Source organism: Dreissena polymorpha, chromosome 5, assembly GCF_020536995.1.
Source record: "Dreissena polymorpha isolate Duluth1 chromosome 5, UMN_Dpol_1.0, whole genome shotgun sequence".
Taxonomy (NCBI): Eukaryota; Metazoa; Mollusca; class Bivalvia; order Myida; family Dreissenidae; genus Dreissena; species Dreissena polymorpha.
This window is the reverse complement of record NC_068359.1, coordinates 5,562,190-5,583,989: the sequence shown is the minus strand read 5'-3', so window position 1 is coordinate 5,583,989 and position 21,800 is coordinate 5,562,190. Positions and strand designations below refer to the sequence as shown.

The 21,800-nt window shown below is 37.9% G+C and overlaps 1 protein-coding gene across 8 annotated transcripts in view; it reads right to left on the bottom strand.

Moving 5' to 3' along the window:
- Positions 1-14,140: 14,140 nt before the first annotated feature.
- Positions 14,141-21,800, bottom strand: part of LOC127882338 (filamin-A-like) — a 114,654-nt gene continuing 106,994 nt past the window's right edge. For 7 of the 8 annotated variants that reach the window (XM_052430908.1, XM_052430912.1, XM_052430913.1 and 4 more), the window contains 9 exons: positions 21,143-21,184; positions 19,932-20,198; positions 19,314-19,451; positions 19,007-19,137; positions 18,447-18,567; positions 17,903-18,073; positions 17,187-17,402; positions 16,460-16,657; positions 14,141-15,792 (listed from right to left, as the gene is read on the bottom strand). In XM_052430908.1, the coding sequence (XP_052286868.1) occupies positions 15,605-15,792; positions 16,460-16,657; positions 17,187-17,402; positions 17,903-18,073; positions 18,447-18,567; positions 19,007-19,137; positions 19,314-19,451; positions 19,932-20,198; positions 21,143-21,184 (1,472 nt within the window). In that variant the 3' untranslated portion in view covers positions 14,141-15,604. The remainder of the gene's footprint in view (positions 15,793-16,459; positions 16,658-17,186; positions 17,403-17,902; positions 18,074-18,446; positions 18,568-19,006; positions 19,138-19,313; positions 19,452-19,931; positions 20,199-21,142; positions 21,185-21,800) is intronic. The other variant, XM_052430911.1, reaches the window with a different exon arrangement.

Here is a 21,800-nt window from a genome sequence, read left to right as displayed (position 1 = left end):
CATAATTGTTCAAATAAAAAAGATGTATTCATTATTAATAATTAATAATAATTCATTATTCATTATTAACAACAAGATGCAATCATCTTTCCATAACAACAACACAATTGGCATTTCTTGTAAACTTTAAAAGGCTATTCACACTATATGATAAATTAAACTGGTATTTATTATAAACAATACCATACTAAAGAAGCACATACAGTTCTCACTATTCTATTAATAGAAATTCATATTGATTTCAACAACAACTACCATAAACGACATTCCCATTTGCATCTTTTAAAAGGAACAAGTTTTTTAAATGCTATTTCAAAACACAACCTATCATGGAAACAAAATGTTGACTTTTAAAGAGGCACTGTCGTACAAAGCTTTTTCTTAAAATGAACGTTTTTTAGTAATCAAGATAGAAAATTACAGTACCTCTTCGACTCCTTCAAAATATATTGATACATACAAAATAAACACAAACTCATACTGATGTAACAACCGGTGACATGCAGTCTGATTTCTGATTATCTGCTGAAACACCCTTTATACAGTTTGAAAATTACATAAAAATATTATTTTATCTAAGACATTTATGGCTGAACAAAAGCTTTTTATAACAAACAAGAGCTGTGTTCGTGAAACACAATGCCCCCTACTGCGCCGCCTTGAAGCCATATATTTGACTTTATGGATGACCTTGACCTTTCACCACTCAAAATGTGCAGCTCCATGAGATACGCATGCATGCCAAATATGGAGTTGCTAACTTCAATATTGCAAAATTTGACCTTGACCTTGAAGGATGACATTGACCTTTCACCACTCAAAATGTTCAGCTCCGTGAGATAGGCATGCATGACAAATATCGAGTTGCTATCTTCAATACTGCAAATTTGACCTTGACCTTGAAGGATGACCTTGACTTTTCATCACTCAAAATGTGCAGCTCCATGAGATACACACGAATGCCAAATATCAAGTTGCTATCTTCAATATTGCAAAATTTTGACCTTTGACCTTGACCTTGAAGGATGACCTTGACTTTGACCTTTCACCACTTAAAATTTGCAGCTCCATGAGATACGCATGCATGCCACATATCAGCTGTTATCTTCAATTTTGCAAAATTTGACCTTTGACCTTGAAGGATGACCTTGACCTTTCACCACTCAAAATTTGCAGCTCCATGAGATACACATGCATGCCAACTATCAAGTTGCTATCTTCAATATTACAAAATTTGACCTTTGACCTTGAAGGATGACCTTGACCTTCACCTTTCACCACTCAAAATGTGCAGCGCCAAATATAAAGTTGCTATCTTCAATATTGAAAAAGTTATGGCCAATGTTCAAGTTTTCGGACGGACAGACAGACGCCATATATTTGAAATTTGACCTTGAAGGATGACCTTGTCCTTCACCTACCTTGCCACCCTACCGGGGGCATAAAAACATATTCCACCAGGTAAATATCAACAATTATGTAAGTTATATCTTAGGAAAGGTTGTTGTTGTTTTTTTACAAAATCATTACCTCAAGTGTACAAAATCTTGTATAATCTATATAAAAAAAATCATTTTAAAATCATTTTTCAAATTTCTTGAATCATTCACAATAGTTTTCTAATAAATGTTCATTCATGTAATTACATGATTTTTAGTGTATACATTTAGAAAATAATAATAGTACATAATGATGTTATTTATCCTGTCTTTTGCTTGTTCTAATCAAGCAATAATTTAAAAGCAGACGAGATGTCTTTTCCACCAAACCCGTGATTAGTCATGATGCGGTGAATCTGATGAGAAAGAGATCCATATGGTGTCGGTCACTTCACTGCCATCACTTCGTTTTGAGCAAGACCCAGGTCCTACAATGTTGAACATTAATGTTTATGAGCCTTGTCAACAGATGCGACCTGAAAAACTGCAGACCAGCCTGTGCATCTGCCTACCTGTCTGCCATAAAGTCACGTAAGGTTTCGTGGTCTCATAAGGGGGCATTATGACTCCTTATCAGAGTGTACGGATGGCAGAGGCATATCTGCAGCACCGCGCTGATATGTCCTAAGACCCATTTTTGCATGAGCTTCTGAAGTAAATTTCTCCTTTAGACATTTTTTGTGATCAAAATCTCAAAGATAACAAGCTGGTATATATTGTTTATAACTTGTTTGAAATGTGGTAGAATATACTATTAAACGGAAAATAAACCAAAAAATACAAAAAAAAATAAAATCAGATGCACTAATAACAGAGGAATCGTTCGTAAAATGATTAAGGGCTAGTCTATAGATCCATTTTAACATTATTGTTTTCACAAGAATAGCTGGATGCGGATGTTCTGATTATTGCAGTTGTATCTTGAATGCTTACTTAGGTGATCCTCACTCAATGCCGCATTGTCATGACAAAACTTTAAAAACAAACACACATACAAGATATGCACTCCCCTTGGTCATAAAGGGTGTCCTGAATCCACCATTGGAGTGATTGCTGGATGGAGCCCCCTAAACGACACCAGGGCCTTGGTTTAACATTTTAGAAGATCAGCATCGCCCTAAACGCATGTTTAGAACCTTGGCAAGCAGCATTGAACACAGCCGGACCTGCAATTACACAGCAGACATATGGATTTTTGATGGCATTCACACTTACGCAAGAACATGACTATATATATATAATTTACTCATCTCTTCAATGTCTTTCATTCATGTTAAAGGGACAAAGAAACAATACTTGAATGATTAATTCACTTTATGCACTTGTTCAAATTTAAACATGTCGCATAGTACCTCATTTTTATGCCCCAGGATCGAATGATCGGGGGTACTGTGAAACCATTTATTTTCGTCGGCACGAAATTTCGTCCTTTTAAAAAAAATGACTATTTCGTCAGCACTTAAATTCGTCCATTTCTGGTTTTGAAAAAAAAAGCCTCCGATTTGTTTGTTATGTTTGTAATACATATAATACGCGGTTGCGAAAAAATCGTGCTGGGGAAGGAGGGGTGACACTTGGTAGTCACTTGCAGGAGGTGGGCCTAGTTTGGCATATGCCAATTAACAAGTCTGTTATTTCAGGTGATAGTAACTGTCCCTTATTATTTTATGTCATTGACACGTTCTTTGTTATGATTAGCGGATAAGTGGGACTGAATAACCGTAAGTGTTTTAAACAACGAAGCCAATTGCCAATTAGTCTTTTTCCATTACTATCACGGTCAAACTGATTACAATCTTACCTTTATCGGCGCCAATTAGAGAAGGTGCGAACATTATGGGTTATAATTAGCGTAAGCACATTATTTTGGTCATATTTCATTAAAGTTTCAAGCGTTTTGCATCGTAAATATTTGATCCAACCAAACCAAACAGCCAAACACAAATCAATATGTTCTTTATTAATTTGTAATAAAAGCGCAGAATATATTTCAGTCAGGTGTTGATCACACATCGTCATATTTTAATTGCGTTTAATAGTATTGTCTTTAATCCGGATTCGCCGCGTGTTGACTGTATAATCTGCAACACCCCTGAAAAACACAATACACACAATGGGTAATAAAGTTGTTAACAATTAGCGCTAATCAACACTATTCTACCTAAACGAAGTCGACGCGTTCGATACAGACTTATTGCATTCGCGTTTTACAGGAAATGTCAGTTGTCAGTACACTGTATAATGTACATCCCTTTGTGTCAAAACCGGATTTAACTTGAGTGTGAATAGTCGACTTTTTCATGTTCTTTGTATCAATACCATCCGGGTATCTGTACTTTAAGTATACCAGTCTACAAACAAGGTGCGCGCTTCCGCATATGGGTATTCGGACGTTCAAAAAATTTACCTACGGTTTAGCGTTCACGCCGTCGAACGCATTTAGCAATATAACTCGTTTTTGTCACTATTTCTTTACTTGCAAAAAATACTAGTGGCTTATAACTTACCTTGGAATCTTTTTTTACTCACATTTTGCGAGTGTGCGAGTGTTAATTTCGAGCCCTGTGTATATGCGTGGATTACGCTGGATTTAAATGCCTCATGCCTACGGTAATTCAGTCTTATTTGTTTCAAATATGTGACATGATTGTTCGTTAGGATCTTGAATTCGTCCATCGGTCGAAGGAAGAAAAAACGAAAATGAATGTGTGACGAATAATAATGGTTTCACAGTATATTGTTTTTGGCCTGTCTGTCTGTCTGTCAGGTCTGTCAATACTAAATAAACTGTACGCTGAAGTTTCTTTAGCTAGTTACAAAAGAGACACGTTAAGCTTTTAATTCCTTTTATAGCGTAAATAAATCACAAAAAGTAGAACTTACCAGGGCATTATTTTTCTCAAAGCGTTGCACCATTTTTCTCAAAGCGTTTACAACAGCAATAAGGTGTCGATAGTGGGAATCCAAGCAATAGGCATTATGTCGACGGGCAAGTTTTTCGGCGTAAGCTGTATTAAGCCAGCTTTTCACCTCTCCTGACCTTTGTAAGTGTCCAATAAAATTCAAATAAAATTTCCCGCGGCTAGGTACGAATGAATACACTTCATTTATTCCATTGGATGATTTGTGTATTCCACCAGAACATTGGAAACATATCCGCGTCTTTGTAACACTGTTTTACTGCATGAAACAATTTTATTTCTAATGAAAAGGCTTAATAGATAGAACAGTTTTACACTCAATTCTCGACATCAATGCAGTTTGTGCGTGCACTTTTTATTTTCAGAGAATTACCAGCGCAACGCGTTTATATTTAAAGGCTATGTTCTCATATTTAGTACTTACTTCCATATTCTTGTCAACATGTTAACATGTAAAAGTATAAAAGAGCAGTGGAAGCGAGGCCTCACTTTAATACATTGCATTTCAACCCGGGTCAATTCGCGGCCAGTGTATGAATGTCAGAGTTTATATACAGGTCATCACCGGAGTTCGCGGCAAGTAAAATAATAGTTATATAATAAATACGCTATCCGTGAACTAGGTGACCTGGAATTTTCTTTAGACCAGAAATATGTAGATTCTTAATGTGTTTTCAACAATACAATTATAAATATTATTATGCCCCCCTTCGGAGAAGAGAGGGTATGTTGCTTTGCTCATGTCGGTCGGTCTGTCGGTCTGTCGGTCGGTCTGTCGGTCCGTCCACCAGGTGGTTGTCAGATGATAACTCAAGAATGCTTGGGCCTAGGATCATGAAACTTCATAGGTACATTGATCATGACTCGCAGATGACCCCTATTCATTTTGAGGTCACTAGGTCAAAGGTCAAGGTCACAGTGACCCGAAATAGTAAAATGGTTTCCGGATGATAAATCAAGAATGCATACGCCTAGGATCATGAAACTTCATGGGTAGATTGATCATGACTCGCAGATGACCCCTATTGATTTTGAGGTCACTAGGTCAAAGGTCAAGGTCACGGTGACCTGAAATAGTAAAATGGTTTCCGGATGATTACTCAAGAATGCATATGCCTAGGATCATGAAACTTCATGGGTAGATTGATCATGACTCGCAGATGACCCCTATTGATTTTGAGGTCACTAGGTCAAAGGTCAAGGTCACGGTGACCCGAAATAGTAAAATAGTTTTCGAATGATAAATCAAGAACGCTTTTGCCTAGGATCATGACACTTCATAGGTACATTGATCGTGACTCGCAGATGACCCCTATTGATTTTCAGGTCACTAGGTCAAAGGTCAAGGTCACAGTGACAAAAAACGTATTTACACAATGGCTGCCACTACAACGGACAGCCCATATTGGGGGCATGCATGTTTTACAAACAGCCCTTGTTTTTGATTAATTTAACAATAATTATTCCACCATATTGACCAATGTATTAAGCATGAGCGCGATGATTATCGATACTGTTAATAATCGAATCAAATAGCAATACCCGACAAACCACTGAAACCGATTTGTTTGAAGAACGCGCCTATAAATACGGATACTTCTCGTGTGGCCGGTTGACTCGTATGTTTTAATTTCACTTCCATTCTTGTTTTGGTTTTCTGTTTTGTATCTATAGGTTTATGACCAGCAATATGTAATAATGTAAAATAAGCCGCGAAAACTCCGCGTAACATCCCGTACTGCGTGTGATGCAGCTAAGAACTGCACAGAAAAAAGACATTCGCTATCCTTTATCTCATTCATTGAACTATCAACGCCGTATATCTTTTTTAAAGATATTTCTTGTTTACTCTATCACCGCTTTTTACGAAGGATTCCAGAAATCACGGTTGATACCGGAGACTTTGATTTTGATGTTAAGAGTGATCTCCCGGCAATAGTAATTTACGCTGCAATTTGCGCTGGAATTAGGTTTTTTAATACTGGTTCCCCTTTTCGGATTGTGAACTAGTAATATGCAAAACCGAAGACTAATTCTTAATCAAAGACGCACTAGCAATCGACTTAAGAAGTAATATAGATCAACACAGATATTAACAGCTTGTTAAATTTAGTAGCAACATAGCCAAATGCACATAGTTAAACAAAGAACGCCGTTAGAATAAGCATTAAAGGGGCCTTTTCACAGATTTTGGCATTTTTTAACTTATTCATTAAATGCTTTATATCGATAAATGTAAACATTGGATTGTAAAAGCTCCAGTAAAAAATCAAGAATAAAATTAAAAAAAGGAAAAGAACATTGCCCGGAACAGGTTTCGAACCAGTGACCCCTGGAGTCCTGCCAGAGTCCTGAAGTAAAAACGCTCTACCCTACTGAGCTATTCCGCCGAGTACACGTAGTTGACGTATTTTATACCTTATATAAGCAATCTTCGTAGTTTCACAAAATTTAACGACAAAAACAGAACTCTCCAAATTATTCAATCGTTTCGCGTTGCAACGCTTTATAATTTTTAGGTTTTAAAATCGTCAAAAGATGCATATAATGGCTATATTAGACCATAGTAAATGTTCAGTATTACTGTTTCCTCACAATTATCATAACTCAAACGAAAATTTGCGAATCTGAAACAACTTTTTTCAATTTTGTCAATTTACCAAAGCGTGAAAAGATCCCTTTAATACAAATTCCAAAAGTTCAACTGCAGTTGTCAATAACACACACGAAGTAAAGATATATATGAAGTAATTATAAACTTATCAACATGCGACATTAAGATGAAATGTTTTCATAGCAAATGTAACTAGGCAAAATGCAAAGACCATGTATCAGAAAGCGTATGGCAGAAGTTAAAATGAGAATGTCATTTCACATCATGCATGGACTGGCGGATATTCCCTTCCATACGAAATGGTATTCCCTGTTGAAAATGGCATCTTTCTCACAATAATCCCTTCTTGCGCAGTGAAACATTTAAGAGATGTTAAAACCTTATTTCGGGTTGCGGGCTGGGGAAGGTTGCAGGGCTGCTTTTGAACACAGTTGAAGTTGGTGCTTTATACTTTTCAACCTTTAATTTGCAAAAAGTGAATAAAATAAAATTGGAATAATTCATAGTAGGTAAACAATGTGTAAATGTTGAACAAGGAATAATTATACTTTGGCTGTTTCAATTGGAATAATTCATAGTACATTAGCATCGGTATAAATTTTGAACTAGGAATAATTATACTTTATTTTTTTGCATAATACAAGCTTGATATTTTCCGTTAAAAATTGCTTTACGAAACCTTTGCATCATATGTGGTTTCATAAACACAATATTGTTCAACGAAGCACAGAGTCGTATTGTTGTTAAAAAAAGAATAACGCTAGTCTGGAGTCAAGGGTGTCTGTGACGATGACAAAGTGGCACCTTTGCAACAACGTCCACTGTGGCGTGTATCGCTTCTATTATTTATTATAATCACTTGTCCGTGCAAATTTGTTACGACCTTCGTAATCGGCAAATACATTTATTTGGCCGGACACTTCTGGTTTCATCGTGCCGCTGATAGCAATAATGATTAAACTCGATTGGGTTAGTCACGATTATAATAAACATGACTGTTTAACGTGGGAAGAACACCTGTGCAATACTTCAGGGCAGCACACCTCCACTTGTATTGCAGTTCCAAACGTAACAGGACTTACGCATTATAAATTATGTTATTGAGTCACCCGTCTGTCAATGGCGACGACATGCATTCGATTTGAACTACACTCATTTGATTAACGTCGATGTAATGTGGGTTCTATGGTCAATTGTACTTTAAACTTCAAAGTGATTGTTAAAACTGTAAATATTGTGTTGACATAATGCCATGTTCTCGATCGGGTCACAGTTGGCAAATTTGTAACTTATGGCTACATCGATCACTCATAAAAACGCAATAACACCAAGTCATTAGTTAGTTAATTGACGTTTTACCTTTAATAAGGTACCAAATGTATATATAATAAATTTGTGAAGTACATAAAATGACTAGGGATGGTCATTGTATCATAAATCGGTATTCAGATAACCGTATCTAGTATCCAAATATATCCGGATATCCGTATACTTTTCAAAGTTACTTACAAACGACCACTACCAACATTACTACCAACATTACTACCAACAACACAACACATCGAAACGTTATTTAGCACTTTTAACATCATAATAAAAAATATAACGCATTTATACGTTGTTTTGTTTAAATTATTTTTACATAAGAGATGACAATCTGTCATCCTCGTAGGCATCTTCTACAGCGTATCTGCCATCATTGGCATCATTTAAAATACATATCTGCCTACTACGGCATCTTTTTTTTCGACGGGGTCAGTTTGGACGCCTGTGACATGTTCATGAAACAACTCAATGGACGGATATTTGGCCCATGTATCCCCAAGGGATAAATGCGTAAGTATATAACACAAAATCCAGTCATTTATGTCAAAGTCATGTATTTCAAACTTGAGATATTGTGAACAAAAAACAGTAATTTTCAATGATATTTCGGAAACTGTCACTTTTACTCGTTCACATTTCTTTAAAAACTTGAAAAACGAGTCCAAAATTACCTAGTGGCGTCATCAGTCAATTTACAATATGTTCGTAGCAATGATTTTGGCCTTACTTGCGTGATATTATAATACCGACAGAATTTATAAAGTACCTATTGTTCGCGGTCGAGTCCAACTGTCTGTCTTCGACGACACACTCTGTCATCGACGTGACGCGTAATACGGTGTGAAGCACATGTTTTCACACTTATTCACTCGTTTATCGAAACAAAAAACAAACACTTGATGTCAATTATCTGGAAGAAAAGACCATAAAACAAAACACGCGGGTACAATTGGGCAATTAGGCAACAAAGTCATTATCACCAAGGTGATGGGGGTTATACTGTTACAAGCACCCACTGAGCAAAAACTAACTAAAAGATTTTTTGACCGTTTGTCAACGATTTCTGGTACATGTATACAGATTAAGGATCACTTCAAGCAGAATAATTTGTATACAACGAGGATATTTTCATTTTATCAAGTGTTCGGATTCCCTTTTATTATCAGGATACTTGACCAGTATTCGGATATCCGGATATTTGTGATCAGCCCTACATTTTAGGGTAACGGAGCGAATACGGACACATACTGGGACACATAATTGCGTCATAACTTATAAGGCTCCCATGATAGGGTATCGAAGCGAAAATATATTGAGCGTATAGCGAACCTTCGGCGTCACTTTCACCAGAAACGACGGCACCGTGGCGGGCGGTCGATCTTGGCGCATGAGTAGCCTACTGGGACACACAAGTCTGCCAAGTTTCGTCGCTCACGGACACATACTCGGACAAATGAGTGCGTTATAAGGCTCCCATTAAAGGATAACGGAGCGAAGACGGGGCGGATAGCGAACCTTCTGCGACACTTTCACCGGAAACGATGGCACCGTGACGGGCGGTCGAAGTTGGCGCATGTGTGACTCATTGGGACACACAAGTCTGCCAAGTTTCGTCGCTCTCAGACACATGCTCGGACACATAAGTGCGTTATAAGTATCCCATTTTAGGGTAACGGAGCAGATACGAGGCGTATAGCGAACCTTCGGCGACACTTTAACCAGAAACGACGGCACCGAGGCGGGCGTTCGAACTTGGCGCAAGCGTGGCCCACTGGGACTCACAAGTCTGCCAAGTTTCGTCGCTCTCGGACACAGACTCGGACTCATAAATGAGTTATAAGGCTCCCATTTTAGGTAACGGGGCCAATAAAGGGCGTATTGCGAATCTTCGGCGACACTTTCACCGGAAACGACGGCACCGAAACTGGCCATCGAACCTTGCGCATGCGTGTCCATCTTGGCACCTGCAGGAGACTCCCATACAATGCCAGACAGTTTCCTAGCCCGTCTGGGCACATGCAGGAGACTTCCAGACAGAAAGTCTTCAAGAACGTCTGTGCACCTGCAGACGGTGCCAGAAAGTATCCCAGACAGTCGTGGCACCTGCAGGAGACTCCCAGACTGTCTGTGACGGTGCCAAGACCGTCTGTTCACCTACAGGACACGCCCTGACGGTGCCAGACAGATTACAAACCCGTCGGGGAACCATTAGGAGACTGCCAGACGGTTTCGGACAGTCGACCAGACCTTCGGTTTATCTGGAGGAGACTCCCAGACATTCTGCGACAGTGCCAATACCGTTTGTTCACCTGCAGGAGACTCTTACATGGTACCAGACAGTCTCCCAGACCGTCAGGGCACCTGCAGAAGACTCCCAGTCGGTGCCAGACAGTCTCGAAGACCTTTGGGGCACCTGCGTAAGATTCCCGAAGATGCGCGGGTACGAAGAATATCTGAGAACCTGCAGGACATTTCCACACGGTGCCAGACAGTCTCTTAGACCGTCGGGACTCCTGCAGAACACTCCCAGACTGTCTGCGACGGTGCCAAGACCGTCGGGACAGCTGCAGGAGACTCCCAGACGGTGCCAGACAGTCTCTTAGACCGTCGGGACACCTGCAGGACACTCCCAGACTGTCTGCGTCGATGCCAAGACCGTTGGAGCACTTGCAGGAGATTCAAAGACGGTCTGCGACGATGCCAACAGGATACAGTCTGTGACAGTGTCATGATCTTCTGGGCACCTGTAGAAGACTCCCAGACGGTGCCAGACAGTCTCCTACACATTCGGGGCACCAGCAAGAGACTCCCAAAAAATCTGCGACGATGCCAAGACCATAACAACTTCTCAGGAAATTCTCTGATGGTGCCAGACAGTCTCCCACACCGTCTGGGCACCAGCAGGAGACTCAAAGACAGGACAGTCTGCGACAGTACCATGACCGTCTGAGCACCTGTAGGAGACTCCCAGGCGGCGCCAGACAGTCTACCATACCGTGGGGGCACCTGCAGCAGACTCCAAGATGTTTCCAGTCTCCCAGACCGTCGTCGCACCTGCAGGACACTCACAGACGGTCTTCGACGGTGCGAAGGCCGTCTGGGGACATGCATGAGACTCCCGGACGGTGCAAGACAGTCTCACAGACCGTCGGGACACCTGTAGGAGACTCCAGGAGAGTTTGCGACAGTGCCATGAGCGTCTGGGCACCGGTAGGAGACTTTCCGACATTGCCAGACATTCTCCCATACGCAGGAGACTCCCAGACGGTCTGATACGATGCCAACACCGTCTGACGAAGGCAGGAGACTCCAAGACCGTGCCAGACAGTATCCAAGACCGTCAGGGTACCAGCAGGAGACTGTCAAACAGTCTGCGACGGTATTATGAACGTCTGGGCACCTGCAGGAAACTCCCAGACTGTTCCAGAAAGTCTCCCAGACCGTTGGGGCACCAGCAAGAGACCCACAAACGGTGCCAGACAGTTTCCCAGACCGTCGGTGCACCTGCAAGAGACTCCCAGACGGTGCCAGACAGTATCACAGACTGTCAGGGCACCTGCAGAAGAATCACAGGCTGTCTACGACGTTACCATGACAGCCTGGGTTCCTGCTGGGGACTCCCAGACTGTCTTCGACGTTTAAAAGACCGTCTGAACACCTGCATTCGACTCTCGCATATTCTACGACGGTGCAAGACAGTCTCCCAGAGCGTTGGGCACCTGTAGGAGACTCCTAGACAGTCTGCGACGGTGTCAAGCCCGTCTGGGCACCTGCAGAAGACTCTCATACAGTCTACCACGGTGCAAGACAGTTTCCGAGACCGTCGGTGAGCCTGCGGGAGACTCCAAGACAGTCTGGGACGCTTCCAAGACCATTTGGGCATCTGCCGGAGACTCAAAGATAGTCTATAACTTTGTGCTTTTAACTTTAATGTTTTCGTAGGTATAACAAAACTTTGAGAGAAATCATGCCGAGTTAGACTATTGAAAAATATATATACGCCTGTGCCTAAAACTGTATTGTTTCATTATAAATACTTCTGACTAACGTATTATTTTAAACGTTATATAAAATGTACAAATCTACGAAAACTGTTTGATTGCAATGTGAATGGTCTCGGAGATATTCATCAGCGAATCTTTGTAAAATTCAGGCCGATGCAGATTTTCTTATCGAAAAGTACGTATACTCTTTGCCTAAAACTGCATTGTTTCTTTATAAATAGTACTTCTGATTTACATATCATATTAAAAGTAATATAAAAATGTACACGGCTACGAAAACGTTTTGGTTTTAACGTGAATAGTCTCAAATATATTCATTAGCGAATCTTTGTAACATTTCATGGCGATGCAGATGTTCTTATTGAAAAGTATATTTTCGCTTTTGCCTAAAACTGTATTGCTTCTTTATAAGTACTTCTGATTTACGTATAATTTTAAAGGTAATATAAAATTGTAGACGGCTACGAAACTTTTTTATTTTAACGTGAATAGTCTTTGAGATATTCACGAGCGAATCTTAATTTGTAACATTTCAGGCCGATGCATATTTTGTTATTGAAAAAGTTCTGCCTTTGCCCTAAACTTCACTACATGTATTTCTAAATTAAGATTTCATTTTTTAATATTTAGAGGTAATTTGAAAAGCTATAGCCGAAAGAAAATTTAGCGATTTTAACTGAAGTAGTTCAGAAGATATTCAGTACAGAAACTTTGAAAGATTTCAGGCCCTGGCATACTTTTCTTATTGAAAAGTCCATATCTACCCTAGCCTTAAACTGTAATTTTACTTAAGTTTCTTAATGAAGTATCATTTTAAAATTACCGGTAATATAAAAATCTAACGGCTGAAGTAAAATGGATAAATTCATATCAAACTGTTCCGGCGAGTATAGTAAAAGTATATTCCCTATGCACATTTTGTATGTTGCAAGTTAAATTTTGTACAAGTACCAAATAAGCTGAATGTACCAGTACTTTTTAGATGGATCTCAGGACCTCGTAAAATAAAATAAATAAAGAGGAAAACGCTCATCGCGCTTACATTTTTCGGTACATGCGCGTGAGAAAATATCTCACTGAATGTTATTTACACAATTCCTATACAATCGACAGGCGCACTTTGTAAGATTGTTAAGTGGGATTTTAAACTAGTGAACATGATCTTGTACATAACGGTTTAAAAAGGCTTGTTCACAGTTTTGGAACAATTATAATTTTAAAAAGCCATAATCAATAAAGAACGTGTGCTTTAAAATCATGCACGTAAAATTACACTACCGTTTGAGATTAGATTTTTTTAGTAATTGTCATAAATCGGAATTCAGGAATAAAGCGTTTGTAACGCTCCCCACGTGTATTACCGACAAAGTGTTATAACTACCCTTCAACTTTAAAAGCCTGCGCGGTGTCGTTAGTTTTCGCGTCGAGAGGTCCCGGGTTCGAACCATTGAATAGGTACATGATGTATTATTGTATCTTTTTCCATTATAAATCAAGTACTGAAAACTATTCAATTGTGACAGTTTAAGTTGTAAATTTATTTGAAGATTATAATTTTTTTAAAGTAAACAAATCCCCCAAAACATGCAGCAAAGTGATTTGCAAACTATTAAATGTTGGTCAAGCCGGCACCGGTCGACCATCAGAATACAGATGATACACTCATCGTGTTTCCCATTATCACTGCATACATACGTGTCGGAATAAATGTATAAAAGTCGTGTTGGTGGACTAACAGAAAAACACATCGTTCGGACTTTCCAGACAGCCATGTGCGTATATGTAAAGATATAATGTGGCCACAACGCGCGAATGTTGCGCAAAAAAAACTGTTACTAACTTTACACTTTTTATTGACAAATGTAACATATAAATTGCTCTAAATAAGCTTCTTGGCTGAATACATGAGTAAATATTCTTACACTAGCATTTATATTGAATACAGATAGCTCTGTTCGACACTTAGTCTCAAATTTGTGCCAGGTTTTTATTGTCAGTCCAAAGTCCAAACACAACATCAAGTCCCGCACTGCTAGTTAAGAAGAATATTTACTGAATGCAGCAAATATTTAGCAAAAAACGCCTACCCTATTCTATTCATAAAAACGATATTCTGAGTATCAGAAATTTAGGGAACGTGAAATATCTAATAATGATATGAACAAGTGGACACATCTTGGGGAGTTGCCGTTACAAATACATTCACCTAGTATAAGCTGGAAGGGTAACAAGTTGCAAACATTTCAAACAAAAATATTAGAACAGTCCTTAATATTTATATACAAATACATGAATAAAGAAGCTACAGACCCTAGGTCAAGGTCAACCCAGCTGTATAAAAGCTATGTGTTTATGGTTCATTCGTTTAACCATCATCTATATGCAATGTGTTATTTGCATTTTTAAAACACACTTAATTTCTATTATTTATCATAACATTCTTCAGTATTTTTTTCAGCAACCTTGACCTTAGGATTTGTTCCTGTGAAATTCTGCATAATTTATGACGTCATGAGCAATATTATACAGCCTTACAATGAATACCTAAAAAAACATATGAAATGTAATAGCAAAAATGTTAAATACATAACAAAACAAAATACAAAACAATTCAAATACAAAAAAACAAAACACATAATGTTCATAAAGATATATACGCACGACATCGGCATTAAGTATAGCAAATAATGTAATAGTGAACATTTTTGTTGTAAATTTATTAAATGACCTAACAAGTGTCCTTTACATTGCACTGGCCGATATAAAAAGCACAAAGTGAAATAAGTTTTCTAAACATAAATCACATCATATAAACAAATAAGAGATTCAACCACGCAGCAGCATTAAACGCCCCATATGGAATATATTTATATCATGTTAATGTATAATTCCTACGCAAAAACTAACTTACATATTTCCTAAAAACAAACCTAAAAAAATTACCAATAGTTCTCATTGCATAGTGCAACAGTAACTACAAACACTTTTCCAACAGAATAAAAGCATTTGAAAAATTATATAATCTTCATGAATCCTCATGGGCATACAAAGTAGGTTCATGGGGGAAGCACCAATTATAAAAAGTACACAATCATTTAATGCACATCATTGTATTATCCTCTCCACATACATTTTTAGCTCTCCAATCAACTAAATGATTGTGTCTATCAGTCTATAAAAAGTATCCAAATATCCCTTTCTCACACTACAAATATAACAAATATAACCCAGAAACAAGATATGAACAACAATATTATGGGAAAAAAATCATAGTTTTGAGTTTTGATTATGTTCAATTATTTATTCCACTTTCACGTAGAAAGGCGAGCCAGGGATGTGCTCCTCTCCCCACTTGATTGCAAGCATGTAGTCGCCCCTTTCCTTGACCAGGTAGTTGATCTTGTAGGGCTGGCCGGGGTAGTGCTTCACGCAGAGTTCCTCACAGGGGCCCTTAGGTCCAATCATACCGATGAACAGCATGTTGTTGCCTGGAGAGACATTGGATTAACAGCGTGTTATTGTCTTAAGAAATATTATGACGGTATGTTACAGTCTTAAAAATATGATGTACAGCATATTGTAGCCCTCAGAGAAATTAAATGATCAACAGCATGAAATGCGTTATAAAGAAGTATGATGAACAGTGTTTCACATTCATGAAAAGCATGTTATGCCTGATTAAAAAATATTATTGACAGTGTGTCATAAATATTAACAGATTTTTATAACTTGAGAGACAAAACAGATTATTATCAGCATGTTATTACTCAAGAATTATGTCATTGTCTTAGAAATATGATGAAAAGCATTTAATTGTATAAGAAATATGATAAACAGCATGTTATTGTCTTAGATGTTGTCAAATATGTAAATAGAATTACTTACAAACAACAATAAACAGTGAGTGAGAGCAACACACAATCAAGTGAAATGGAAAGCCATACTGGGTAAACATGTCTATAAACTTTTTTTCAAATCAAGTGATAAACCAGGATATAAGTAAGAATATTTTAATAATAAGAATGCAAGTGCACCAAATTATTGATAAATATACCGACTGATATCTACTGATTCCTAAGAAGTAATGCTATTGCACATTCAATATAGATCTCAAAACTTCTTGATTTAATTGTAAAATACATGATGTTCACATACCAGCATTAGATGTGTCCACGCTGAACACGCACTGCTTGTTCCTGTAGCCTCGTTTCAAGGCATTGCCCTCCACCGTAACCTTTGAGGCATCAGACACAAATGGAGCAAACGAGGCAAACTTGCTCATTGAGCTTGTCTTGGTAACAGTTTCCACGACAACTGAAGCCTGCTCTTGGAATCCACTTGGTTTACCTTTACCTTGAAAATAAAATTAAATACTTCTTTTACAAGTACTTCATGAATTATTTCCTTCATAATTAAACCATATCATTAATATATGCTTTTACATTAATTTATTACATAAACAACGGCTGTTTGTAAAACATGCATGCCCCCCATATGGGCTGTCAGTTGTAGTGGCAGCCATTGTGTGATTACGTTTTTTGTCACTGTGACCTTGACCTTTGACCTAGTGACCTGAAAATCAATAGTCTGCCAGTCATGATCAATGTACCTATGAAGTTTCATGATCCTAGGCGTAAGCGTTCTTGAGTTATCATCCGGAAACCATCTGGTGGACGGACCGACATACCGACCGACGGACAGACGGACCGACATGTGCAAAACAATATACCCTCTTTTCTTCGAAGGGGGGCATACAAATTTAACAATAAATTATACTTCAATCTTTGTATATTTCAATCCTGGTCAATAATACAGAATATAGCTAGTAACTATAGTACAATTGAAGAAAAATTCAGTTTTCCATAAAGCATGTTGTGCAAACCTTCAATTCGAGCCTTGAATGGACTGCCGGCAATGTTTGTTCCAGCGTACTTGATGGAGATAAGGTAGTCTCCAGGGGCGGTGGGTGTGTAGGAGAACTCATAGCCATCTTCCACCTCGCGGCACTCCAGCTTCACCTTCGAGGGGCCTTCCACTGTCACAGACAACGCTCCTGAGCCAGCATTCACTGTGTTCACAATGAACTTGGCTGTCTGATCTGGAAAACAGAGAACAGAAGAGCTGAAAACTTCTTTCTGAGAAACAGAACTGTATAATGCTAAGAAAGGATTGTATGTTTTCCTTAGAGAAACAAGGCAAGGCAGCCTAAATAAAATTACCTTTTTGCATTAGGGCAGAATTTCATCAGTTTATGATTAGTAATTGTTATTTTACCAATTTCAATTTCAAAACTTGAAAAGTTTTCGTTAGTAGAAATGGGAACTCACAATATTTTAGACCAATAGTTGCATGCATGTTGACAGGTAACAATTATAAGACCATAATGAATAATTTCAGTAAAATTATCATCATTGTTAAAGGTAAAAGTTGTTCTCATCACTGCACCAAATAATCCCTGAATACTCGTGTGCATCAGTTTAAAACATGATCACCCAATTAACACTGTTATTTCAACTTATAATGCCTGAATATTGCCCAGAATATTTTTTTAGCAGCAGAATCGACACCATAACGCCACCATCGCTGCCAGACTCATACCAGTTTTTCCAGTCTTGAGTCCGTCTCCATAAGCCTGCACCATGCCGGGATCAGCGTGCACGGTTCCCACCTGGATCCTGAAGGGGCTGTCAGGGATCTGACACCCATCAAACGACACATACACAAGGTGGGGGCCGTTCTCACGGGGGATGAAGCGAACTGCATACTCGCCTGAGAGACAACCATACAGCCTTATGTAATCACACATGAAGAATTATATTGTGAAACATATATATATAGTTTTTTGGAAGGATTTTTAAATTGTATTGACAAAAGAAATTCTTTCTAAATGTCACTAATCTCTTGCAACATTTTGTTGTTTCAAAAGTCATGTTATATTTCTATTTATTGTTCATTACTAACCATACTTTTTAAACTTTAAAAAACAAATGTGATATTCCAAAGTAATTCAATAAAATAAGTTGATTTGATTAGCACGAAAATGTGAACAACTTGTAAAGATTCAGCACTTACGAGCAACACCAACTACCACTAAACGCCTTCAATCCCAATATAATCTCCATCTACATACACTCCATTGTACCTTCATCAATTTCCTGAACCAGAGCATCGTCCTCTGCTCCCGAGGGGCACACCACACGGGCCTGCAGACGGCCGCGAGGGGCGCCGTTGAAGTTCACCACAAACGAGCAGGGCTTGCCAATCTGAAACCATACCGAGACAAGGTCATGGTTCATACTTCTTCTCTTACAAGACTGATAACAAGACCTATGATTTTTTTTTAAATCTGAAAGATATTAATCCTGTGAAATATTTAGTATTCTAAATTACAATCACATTGTTTATAATCATTGCCTCTATAGAACTAAACAAACTAAACTTGCTTTTCAGCTAGCCATTCATGAGAAAACATATGATTTGCAAATAAGTTGATTCAATGTGTTGAAAAATATAAACATTTGTACAGGTTTGCCAAGATAAACGACTCACTTTTACTTGTATGATATCTAATGCAACGTTCTTACCCTTTCATTAATCTTCCGGGTAAATTCAAACATTAGCACCCTTAATAAGTCGCATGCTCAGAGCACAATCCTTATCTTTTTTACTACATATTGCAATAAACTAAGCCCCCAAACTCACTGTCAGTCCCTTGTGCTGGAGAGCGCTGACGGAGATTTTCCTTGCGTCCCCGATGCTTGGGGTGATTGGTATGCGGAACGGAGACTCTGGGATGTGTTCATCATTGAACTTGACTGATATCAGATACTCGCCTGTGAACAGAGTGACAAAAATGTAACTGAGAAATTCCTACTTCCGAGAAAATGTATACTTTATGCTCTTGACATCATCATTTGCTAAATATTTAAACATAGTACATGAATGTTTCAGAAATAAAGACATAACGCAGTGATAATACATGATATTAGAAACAAATAAATGTTGTTACCTGGTTCACTGACGCTGTACGTGACGCCACAAGACCCGTCTTTTCTGTCCTCAAAGTCCACCTCTGCTTTCGAAGGTCCCTCCACGGCAATGGACAGACCACCAGCTCCAGCCTCACGTGTGTAGATGTTGAACTCATCTGAAAAGGAAATAAAGGGTGTTCATGTTTTAATGATATCATTTTTTATATTGAAAATTTAAATATAAAAAAACAACACAATTTGTTTACAATCTACTCCCAGATAAATATATATAAGCCTAATACACATTACACACATGCTATTTTAAGCTGCTACTTATCATTGCCATTGGTTATTATAAGTTTAACATTGTTATTTTTTCATTTGTTAAAATAAATTATTAGAATAATATCACAACAGTTACCTATTTAAATAATTCAAATATAATCTTAACACAGTTACTTACATAAATCACAGTTTTAATGTGTGCCAAGTATTCAGATTTCAGCAAACAGAATTAATACCCCAAAGGCTTATAACAATATATTTTCTTTGATATCAAACATATTCAATATGCAGTTAACTAATATTTTAACAAAAACCATAGAGAAGGAGATTCATTTGCTCAACTTAATTCAATCAAAATCCAGGCCACTTACTCGGCATATCAACCTCTCCACGTATTAGACCCAGCCCTGCAGCGTGCACCTTGTGAGCGCCTCCACCCGCAATGGGCCCCACGGTGAACTGGAAGGGGCTGCCGGGGATGTGCATGTCCTTGTGCTTGACGCTCACAGTGTGCACACCCATCTCCTTGGGCACGAACTTGATGCTGTAGTGGCTGTCATCCAGGCTCACCACGTCACACAGCTCTGTCACACCTGACGGGCTTGTAACTGACGCCGTCATGTCAAACGGGCTTGTGCCTGTGAATTGAGACAAATTATGAGAGGTTTGGTTATTCTTTGAATTGGGGAGGAGCTGGGTTCAGTTGAATCTGTATTCATATCATGTGATGAAAAACATCTGGACATGTAAACAATTACAATTCTTTACTTTAGAATTTCAGTAATCTTTGTGAGACATAGAAATAAATATGTGTGTCAAAAATAAAGATACAAATGTCTTTTCAATCATTGAGTTGCATATGTTTGTATGATCACAAAAAAATAGATAATTAATCAATGTTTAATTGCACATTACTAATCAATAAAAGTTTAATCAACATTAAAATGAACCTTAAAAAAAGAAAATTGAGTACAACTTTACAAAAGGTGGAATGGAAGTTTTATTGATACACAAATAAAGAGGAATGGCAAGCATGGGGTGACAACATCAAATATTTCAGGATGGTACATGGCTAACCTTGGGTGGTTTCTTTGTTTCTTTTAAATATAACTGGAGCAGTCATACTATCAGTTTTTAAGTCTTTGCAGAATGCCTACAGGTTCAATGTTTTCATTACTTAAAGCATCCCTTAATTGGTAAAAAAAAATCTGCCCAATATGACATGTTTTGTTTGTATATTAAACATTGTTGACTAGATATACATTGTTTTACAGCTAATCTTTAAAGCACATACCATGTGATTGATATCTCCAACAACCATTTGGCTTACAATCAGATAAAATTATATTACTTAAACATTCACTTTCCAATTGTAAGTCACAGCAAAAATCTTTACAGAAAAAAATTAAACAATAATAAAGAACATTGTTATTGAAAATAAAGCAAACTCTCAGTAGTACAAACTTGCTTAAGTTTGTTTTTTCTTGTAAGTTGAAACATCATGACAAATAAATGAGGGTAAAGGTCAATATTGGTAAAGGACATAAAACTGGGTCAGGTCAAGGGCATTCCCTCTACAAACCTGGTTCAGGCTGGGCTGATTTATACCCAGTCAGGAATGCAACTAAAATGAGAGTCAAACAGCAACTTTTCAAAGACCTGCCTGAGAAATTAGCAATTTTGAGAAGAACCTTTTCAATCTTACGACCACCACATGATTAGATTTTTTGTGTGTGTGTACATGAAAGGAAAATAAGATCTATTCATATTTATATTATAACACTTATCATAACTATAGCTACAAAACACACTAAACAAGGTGCAAATAAATGATGAATCTGATTGTGGAGCAGAAAATCATAATACTGGTACAATACACACAGAGAAGTCAACTGATTGATTGGGCAACTCAAAAGTTTGAGTAGATAGAGAATGAAAATCAAACTTTAAAAACCAAGCATCTATTGAGGCATTAAATTTAAGGTACTCCGCTACAAAAAAATGTCAGCAGTGTATTCCTTATTGTAATCAACATAAAATATTTCCTAAATGGAAATATTTCCTTTTGCAAGAAAAAATCCTTATCAACAGAAATTCATGTATAAAGCAACTTCATGCATGCATTGTGTATGGAAGTATCTCAACTTACTGTTATTATTCCAATTCCACATGTATGCTTCACAGAATAATAATAATCAATACATAAATAAGCAAGCATTCTTACCAATAAATTCTTTGAA